At 36.0% G+C, this 9,809-nt stretch overlaps 1 protein-coding gene and 1 pseudogene across 1 annotated transcript; both read left to right on the top strand.

Annotated features, from left to right (window-relative positions):
• Positions 1 to 233: 233 nt before the first annotated feature.
• On the top strand, positions 234 to 2,228 carry LOC103419079 (probable sodium/metabolite cotransporter BASS1, chloroplastic; annotated as a pseudogene).
• A 106-nt stretch (positions 2,229 to 2,334) lies between these two features.
• Positions 2,335 to 7,901, top strand: LOC114819669 (uncharacterized). Its single transcript, XM_029089131.2, has 3 exons — positions 2,335 to 2,560; positions 3,628 to 4,512; positions 4,626 to 7,901. Exons 1-3 carry the CDS (start codon positions 2,545 to 2,547, stop codon positions 4,652 to 4,654), a joined length of 930 nt encoding a protein of 309 aa, XP_028944964.1. The 5' UTR covers positions 2,335 to 2,544; the 3' UTR covers positions 4,655 to 7,901.
• Positions 7,902 to 9,809: the final 1,908 nt, after the last annotated feature.

The raw sequence follows: 9,809 nt of genomic DNA on the forward strand, positions 1-9,809 counted from the left end.
ATGATGCATAATATGGAGAGGTGTTCTCCGGTGCTGGAATGACTCTATTGATGAAGCTAAGCTTAGCTCTTCCTCCAAGGGTTAGATTTACTGCCCTTGACCAAGGGAGATAATTGAACTTGTTGAACAACACTAAATTAAACCTTTAATCAGGGTTGATATCAACCTCAGAGATATTGGTAGACGATGGGGCAAGGGTGCTCTCTGTGGAGCCAAAAATAATCAAGAAAAATATGGAGGCGACATATGGACTTTTGGATGAAAAAGACAAGATTACCCTCGAGGCACATCAGAACTTACCATCGTATTATGCAGCTGGTTTGATATTGGTTGGTTGCTGCCCAGGTGGTATGTATCTGTGCCAGTCTTTTCGTAAATATCATTGTTATATTTACTCAATCTTCACCGCTCCTTCTGAATTCAATTTTTCCCCGGTTAATTCTTTGCAGGAACAGCAAGTAACATTGTAACTTATATTGCACGGTACATGAATCATCTGAAATAGTATCAACTTGTCGTAATTGTTCCGCCCCTTTATGTTGCCAGCCCCAACAGAGTGTTGGTGAGTTGGATGGGTATGTTATATTGAAAAAATATTACAGGATTGGCACGCGTACATTTCACTTGCACTTTGCGTACCATCTTGCTGCTCAGATGAATAAGACCGAAAGGGATGATACTAAAACTTTCAAAAACTAGGGTGACAAAAGTCTACTTTACTTTTTGCCCCTCTCCTGGCCAGAGGATCTGATGACCTTGTTGTTTTTGCAGTGGGAATGTGGCACTTTCGGTTTTAATGACAGCAGCAAGCACTTTATCAGCCGTGGTAGGTAAACCGACATAAATTTCTTTTGATATTTTTTTTGTTCTTTAAGCGGTGTACTGGTATGGTCCAAATTTTGCACATACATTGAAAACTGGTTAGAAAGATAAGTTTGAATCAAATTTTCTGCTAAAACTCGCGGAAAAATTAAATTCTGATTAACATTCTGTCATGTCTATTTCTTTTGCCTGTCAAAAGCTACGGGGAGCATCAAACTATCTCCCTTTGGAAATGATTCGTTAAATATGAATTATGAATAAAATTTTCCTTTGTTCGATTCTCAACCTAAAGTCATCTGCCGAAAGATCAGACCTTAACCCACCATTTGGACATGGGAAATAAACTTGAAATTTAGACAAAAATCAGAATTTTTAAATTGAAATGATCAATTCCCTTGTTTGGATTTATAATCATAGAAATTTAGTTACCACATACTATTACTAATGACTTAAATTATAAGCTTTTATCAAGGAACCTTACTTCTTTTACCCTTTCATATTGTAGAACATGACCCCATTTCTCACAGCTAAACTTGCTGGCCAATGTGTTGCAGTAGATGCAGCTGGGCTCTTATTCTCAACACTGCAGGTAAGCTTTCAATCGTTTTGCCTTCGTCTTGTTATAGGTGTTGCTGTTTTAAATTATATAAAGGTGCCATATGCTTTGAACACAGGTTGTGCTTCTCCCTGTTTTGGCGGGTGCATTTCTGAATCAGTATTTCCAAGGCCTGGTTAAATTCGTCTCCCCCGTGATGCCACCCATTGCTGTAGCACTGTAGGTGTTCTTTGTGGGAATGCAATTGCCCAGAGTTCATTTGCAATCCTTACGTCTGGTAAACAAGTGGTGCTATTGCTTCCGCTCTTCTTCATGCAAGTGGATTTTTCTTTGGATACATCTTTTCAAGGATGCTTGGGCTCGATGTCACATCATCAAGGACTATCTCCATCGAGGTTGGCATGCAGGTAAGCATCATTGGATTGTTTTTTTTCTTCTGGATTTTTTAAAAGAGAGTTTCACAGCTTTTCCACTGCTATTTACTTTCTAGTGAAAAGACATTGCATTCATTTATTCAATCGAAAAGACATTACAGTCAATTGTTAATTTCATTCTGTACCAAAGCCATATGATTGCTTGTATTGTGTGGGTGCGCACACGTGTGATGTGTGTGTATATATGATTGAAAGAATCCATGTCAATTTGTATGCGTTATCAGTTGTCTGCTAGTGTTGTTATCGGCTCTTCTATGTTTCAGAATTCGGTGCTTGGAATTGTTCTAGCTGGTCAGCACTTCGGAAACCCTCTAACTGTGGTACCATGTGCTGTTTCCAGCGTTTCTCATTCAATCTTGGGTAGTGCCTTGGCAGGATTCTGGAGACAGACCGTGACAACCCAGAAGCAAGATTGAAATGTAAGGTTGTGTCACGTGAGTGAGTTTGCCACATCATTTTATTTGTGTTATATTAAATAAGAAATAGAATTATACATGTATTAGGAAATAAATAATATTATTATTATTTACATTTTAGTGGGAATAGAACTCTTGAAGAGTGGTTTTCAAATCACCACATCGTGGATGACATTTTCCTTAATAGGAGGAAACTGTCAACTGTTGTAGATATATGTTTTGGTCTCTCCTCTCACAATCTATCGTTCATACTGAGAAGTTCGTCCTATTGAGAACTGAACACAAGATTGCAGAGAGGAGAAGACTCTAACTCGGAATGATGAATTCTTCAAGTAAGCTTTACTGATTGTTTCCATAGAACAATTCTATACACGGCTTATGGTATTAATTGTAGTTACTTGTATTTAATTGGTTTAGATCCTTTAATTGAAGATTCTTACATGTGGTATCAGAGCCACCAATTAAATCTTGAACTCGATTGTTTAACTAGAATAAAATAAGGTTGAAATGGTGCCGCTTTGCTTTTTTGGTATAAAGTTTCTTTTCACATTTGCTCCGCTGCATATTTTGCCTCTTCTTCTCTCTGTTCTCGCATGGTGGTTTCGTTAAGTTTTGATTTTGATTGAAGTCATCAATAAAGTCGCTAAAGTCTTTCTTCTCATATCACAATTGTTTCACGATCTTGCCTTCCTCAAAATTATCATCTCAAATAAAGGTATTTAACCTAATTTTGCTATCTGCCATTTCGATCATCATTTAATCACAAATTCTGTAATCTTGTCTAATTAAATCAAATAAAGCTTACCTTTTGGTGAAAATTATTATTGTAATCGTTTATTTTGAGTTCGTTTTCGATTATGGTTATAGTTGTGAACTTTGTCTGAATTATATTAGAATTCATTGGAAATCAAATTTGGTTGCATTGATTTGTCTGATGGCCTTCTATAAATTTTTTGTCAATATCTTGGATCGACAAATATGAATTCTGGGTTGGTTTCATTAAGAATATTCAATTTACTACTAAAGTGGTTTATTTGAAATTTTTGCTCTTAAAGAATCAAGTTTCGTTTAACCAGATTATGGTTTATGAACTGTAACAAGTGAAATTAGCTTCCAAAGAGGTTGTTTTACTGGGATTAGTTATAAACTATTGTATAGTGCGCAATGGAAAACTCGGGTTGTGTATTTTTCTTCTTGCCTAAAGGTGTGGAATGACATAATTTCTAGTGCTTTATTCTTTGCTATGCAAATGTTTGAATGTTCATCTTGATATATAGAATGGTTTCTTGCCCAAAGGTGTAACCAGTTTCTATAGTTGAATATGAAGAAAGCTTGTTCAACTTTCTTGTCATAAATATTATGAAATTCAAACACTTATGCAATTTTGAACAACTTACAGGTCTCAACATTTTGAATCTCATCAACATTGAAAAATTGAATGGGAACAATTTCAGAACATGGAAGCAGCAAATTGACTTGAATCTGGGGCTTTTGGAGTTTGCCATTGCTTTCAAGCAGCCTAAGCCACATGCTTTGACCAGTGAGAGTACAAAGGATCAGAAAGATGCATTTGAAAAATGGGCAAGAGCCAATGAAATGTCCTTACTTATCATGCAAAATGCTATGGAGGAACACATTAGGGGAGGCGTTCCTTCTTGCGATTTGGCTAAGGACTACTTGGCTGCCATTGAAGAGAAGTACAAGAGGTCAGATAAGGTGGAGACAGGGTCGTATCTAACTGCTCTCACTTCTGCTAAGTTTGATGGAGGAAGTATCAGAGAACACCTTCTTAAGCTTGTCAATGTTGGCAACAAGCTGAACACCCTGGATGTTCCAATTTCTGAGCAATTCCTGGTTCACATGGCACTTAATTCTTTGACTGCTGAATATGAACAGGTCAAGATTAACTACAACACTCAAAAAGAATCCTGGACTGTGAATGAACTGATTGCAATCTGTTGTCAAGAGGAAGATAGACTCAAGAAAGGCAAGGAAGAAGCTGTAAATTTTGTGAATGGGGGAAAAGGAAAGAAGGCTTTTGCATTCAACAAGTCTGGAAATACTGGGAATGTTCAAATCAAATCAGCAAAATTCAAACCAGGTTCTTCTTCTGGAACTAAAAAGGGTGCTTTCAATTCTGGAGGACTTGCTAAAAATATTCCTTCCTCTAATAACTCTGGTCTGAAAGTGAATAAAGATTTTGTCAAAAAGTGTCATTTCTGTCAGTCAACTGAACATCTTAGGAGAGATTGTGCTGGCTTTAAGGCTTGGTTGATTAAGAAAGGTATTAAAATTGTTAATGTTTTTGTTACTGTTGAATCAAATTTAGTTTTTGTACCTCAAAATTCATGGTGGTTTGACACTGGTTGCACTGTCCATATCACTAATTCATTGCAGGGATTCAAAAGCCAGAGGGAACCAAGTAGAGAGGTCTACAGAGTGTTTGTTGGAAATGGAACAAAAGTAGATGTTGAGTCTGTTGGAAGTATCAAATTAGAGTTGTCTTCTGGTTTTATTTTAATTTTGAACAATGTCTTCTATGTACCTTCTATGAGAAGGAATTTGTTTTCAGTTTCTAAGTTTGTAATGGATGGTTTTTCTTTTATTGGAGATAATGAAAGCATCAGACTTTTTCATAAGAATCAATTTGATAATTTGCTTGGTTATGCTTTTCCAAATGGAGATTTATGGCAGCTTCAATGTACTTATGTTCAAGAATGTTTCAATGTTGAAAATTCTGCCCCTAAGAGAGTGCTCTCTAATCATAAGTCATCTATGCTTTGGCATAGAAGATTGGGGCATATCTCCAAGGATAGAATGAAACGTTTGATGAAAGCTAGTATGCTGCCAGAATTGGATTTTACTGATTTAGAGTTATGCATTGACTGTTTTAAAGGCAAAACCACAAGTACTAGGAAGCTAGGTTCAACTAGAAGCAGTAACTTGTTAGAAATAATACATACAGATGTTTGTGGTCCATTTCCAACAAAGACCATCTGTGGTAATCTCTATTTTGTTCTCTTTATTGATGATTTTTCACGGTTCACTTATCTTTATTTAATTTCCGAAAAGTCTCAAGTTTTCAATTGTTTTAAAATCTTTAAACTGGAAGTTGAAAATCAATTGGAAAAGACTATTAAAGTTGTTAGATCAGATAGAGGAGGGGAATTTTTTGGCAGGTACACAGAAAGTGGTCAGCAGAAAGGACTTTTTGCCTTGTTTCTTCAACAACATGGAATAATGGCTCAATATACAACTCCAGGGACTCCACATCAAAATGGAGTAGCGGAAAGGAAAAACAGAACATTGAAAGATATGGTTAGAAGCATGCTATCTCATTCTCAATTGCCAGAATTTTTATGGGGGGAAGCTATTAAGACTGCCAACTATATTCTTAATCGTGTGCCTAGCAAATCTATTCCTTCTACTCCATTTGAGATCTGGACAGGCAGAAAACCCAGTCTAGCTCATTTTCACACCTGGGGATGTAAGGCAGAAGCACGTCTTTATAACCCTAATGAAAGGAAGCTTGATCCGAGAACTACAAGTTGTTATTTTGTGGGTTATTCAGAGAGGTCAAAGGGGTTTAAATTCTATTGTCCTCATTCACATACTCGGATTTCTGAGACAAATAATGCAAAGTTTATTGAAGACTTTAATGCAACTCACTGTCAGTCCAGGAATTCATACATTTTTGAGGAAGTTGGTGAAACAGAAATGGCATCTTCGAGCAATACCGTTACACTGCCTATTCCCATGTCAAATATAGCTACTGAGGATGACATTGCAGCCACTCAACCACCTGTAACCAATGAAAATCCCGTTCATATTCCTGATATACAACCATTGCAGCCACAAGAAAGTGATGTAGCACCTGCACCAGTTCTGAGGAAGCCTCAAAGACCAAGAAAATCAGCAATCTCCGATGATTATTTAGTTTACTTGCAAGAAACAGATTATGATATTGGTGATGATAATGATCCTGTATCCTTTCAACAAGCTATGCAAAGTGACAAAGTAGCATTCTGGAAGTTAGCAATGGAAGAGGAATTGCTTTCGATGGCCAAAAACAATGTTTGGTCTTTAGAAACACCTATCCTAAGATGAAACCAATAGGATGTAAATGGGTTTTTAAAACCAAGCATGACTCACAAGGAAGAATTTAGAGACATAAGGCCAGACTTGTTGCTAAGGGATTCACTCAAAAGGAAGGATTGGATTATCACGAGACTTTTTCCCCAGTTTCTACAAAGGATTCCTTGCGTATTATCATGGCACTTACAGCTCATTTCAATCTTGAATTACATCAAATGGATGTGAAAACTGCTTTTCTCAATGGTAGTTTAGATGAAGACATTTACATGGTTCAACCACCAGGTTTTATTGAAAGGGGGAAGGAGAACATGGTATGCAAGTTGAACAAATCTATCTATGGTCTTAAACAAGCCTCAAGGCAGTGGAATCAAAAGTTTGATGAAGTGATAACTTCGTTTGGTTTTGTCATGAATAAAATTGACAATTGTGTCTACATGAAGATGATAAACTCCAGGTTCATCTTTCTCCTTCTTTATGTAGACGATATATTGCTTGCAAGTTCAGATATTCATTTGCTACAAGAAACAAAAAGTATGTTGTCTAATAGTTTTGACATGAAAGACATGGGAGAGGCTCATTTTGTGTTAGGCATTGAAATAATAAGGGACAGATCAAAAAGGGTTTTAGGATTGTCCCAAAAGAACTATATCAATAAAGTTCTTAGGAGATTCAATATGGAAACATGTTCTGGTGGTGATGTCCCAATTGGAAAGGGAGACAAATTTTCAAAAAGTCAGTGTCCTAAAACAGATTTTGAAGTTGAAGCTATGAAGGACAAGCCTTATGCATCACTAGTTGGAAGTGTTATGTATATTCAAGTGTGCACCCGACCTGATTTGGCTTTCACATTGAGTGTATTGGGTAGGTTTCAATCAAATCCTGGTGTTTCACATTGGAACGCAGCTAAGAAGGTTCTCAGATACTTACAGAAAACGAAGTCTTATATGCTGGTTTATAGTTATGCAGAATCACTTGATTTGGTTTGTTTTAGTGATGCTGATTTGGCAGGGGATGTTGATGACCGCATGTCAACTAATGGATATATTTTTATTATGGCCAATGGTGCTATTTCATGGAAGAGTGAGAAACAAAGGACTCGTGCTGTATCAACCATGGAATCTGAATACATTGGATGTTTTGAAGCAACTAGGCATGGTATGTGGCTAAGGAATTTAATTCGTGGCATGAAGGTTGTCTCTGACATAGAAAAACCATTGAAGCTATATTGTGATAACAGTTCTGCGGTTTTCTTTGCTAAAAATAACAAAAGAACAGAAGCTTCAAGGTTATTGGATATCAAGTATCTCACAGTTCAGGACAAAGTCAGGGAAAAGTCAGTTGATATAGAACAACTTAGCACTTTTCACATGGTTGCAGATCCTCTTACAAAGGCAGTGAATGTTACAACATTTCAAAGACTAGTGCCAAAGATGGGATTACATGCTTCACTTGAACTATTTTGAATGTGGGAGCAAGGTATCATTTCATTGTTTGCATTACGTTATATTTTCAATGACTTGTGAAAAATATACATGTTGATAACGTATTAATGGTAATGTTTTGCAAAACTCTTATGAATTTTGGAGATGTTCATGAACATTATTAGACCAAAATGTGGAAGCCTTATTGGTACCAAAGCTTTCACTTATTAATTCCCTATTTACAATAATGACACTTGATATAATTACTGAGTGATTATAGAGTGCTGGTACAATATTTGTGTCAAGTTTTCTGTAATTCTGTGATTGTGTTGAAGTGAAGAATTATTGGAAAATTTTTGTTTACATGAGTATGATTCAGTGATCACTATTGACTTATGGTATATAATGCTATTTTGAAAATGTTTTGGCTGCACTCATGTGGGAGAATGTAAGGTTGTGTCACGTGAGTGAGTTTGCCACATCATTTTATTTGTGTTATATTAAATAAGAAATAGAATTATACATGTATTAGGAAATAAATAATATTATTATTATTTACATTTTAGTGGGAATAGAACTCTTGAAGAGTGGTTTTCAAATCACCACATCGTGGATGACAGTTTCCTTAATAGGAGGAAACTGTCAACTGTTGTAGATATATGTTTTGGTCTCTCCTCTCACAATCTATCGTTCATACTGAGAAGTTCGTCCTATTGAGAACTGAACACAAGATTGCAGAGAGGAGAAGACTCTAACTCGGAATGATGAATTCTTCAAGTAAGCTTTACTGATTGTTTCCATAGAACAATTCTATACACGGCTTATGGTATTAATTGTAGTTACTTGTATTTAATTGGTTTAGATCCTTTAATTGAAGATTCTTACATGAAATGTCATGTAAAATCTTTAGACGAGCAGTACAAACTTCAATCCTTCTGTTATCGTATGAGCTGGTATTTGTCCGAATTTCTTTTCGTACGTTTTGGCTGCGGAACAGTTGGATTTGCACTTTCCGGTGCTGGTCTCTGAATAAGTTGAACTATGTTATTTTGCCTTTCAATGTGAATCCTTTGATTTTCGCTCTCGATTTTAACTTAATGTTTCACATATTTGTTTATGTATCAAAGGTCCTCCAATATTGTACGATTTCAAAGATAATAGCAAGCCAAAATTGCAAAAATATCTTCACCTATTCTGGCTTGCTCTGACTACCATTTCGTTTTTAGTTTTATTTTTTTTGTTACGTTATAGAGGGGGAATACGAAGGATAAAGGAGGGATAAGCAAAGATGGAGAAATGGTGGCGGGAGGTTACGAAAGAGTAAACAAAATGAAAACTGAAAACTAAAATCGATTTCTAGTAGGTTTTGTTTTTATTTCTTATCCTATGTCCAGTCCATTATTTCGGTTCTTTATTTTTCCATATATATTCCCTCTATCTCGGACAAGAAAAGTTACAAATAATCAAATCTAAAAGGAAGATTGAACTAGGAAACAAGAGAGCAGGTACACTATTTTAATCAATTAGCCTAATTTACATTTACAAATCCAATTGGTTCGTCTTATATTTCAATTCAAATCCCTGATCCCTAATCCCAAATCAAAACCTCAAAAAGTGTCCCAAACTTCTCAATCAATCACCCCACCAAATAATTTCCACAAATTTTCATTCGAATAAGATCGTTTATTGTTTACTTATGCGATCTGATTTATGAAATTTTCATTCAGATCGGCAGGCCTTGCAGATGCTTATGTCTGTCCTCTAAGGCTCTAAGGATTTTTTCCAAATATTTAGATATGTGGTCTGCACTTTGAGTCCTACTATACATCAATGCATTTTAAGTTGCTTAGATATTCCACTTGCTAGATATTTGTGGATTCTTGATCGCACATTCAGCGGTTAAATTCAGTAATATATGTTGTACATGAATTTCTACGTAGGTTAGATAAAAGGAAGACCCGAAAACTAGAAAACGAGGGATCTCTTTCGTTTTCATGTATCGCACATTGGCATATGTATAATTGATTTGTAGCTTTCAGGTCCTGCATATGGTAGTAGGCATTAA

This window comes from Malus domestica, chromosome 11 (assembly GCF_042453785.1).
Source record: "Malus domestica chromosome 11, GDT2T_hap1".
NCBI lineage: Eukaryota > Viridiplantae > Streptophyta > Magnoliopsida > Rosales > Rosaceae > Malus > Malus domestica.

Bases quoted from the DNA above. Each gene is read 5' to 3' on its own strand.
- LOC114819669 (XM_029089131.2), top strand. The intron at 4,513-4,625 runs GTATTAAAATTG...AATTCATTGCAG, and splicing joins GGCTTGGTTGATTAAGAAAG to GGATTCAAAAGCCAGAGGGA.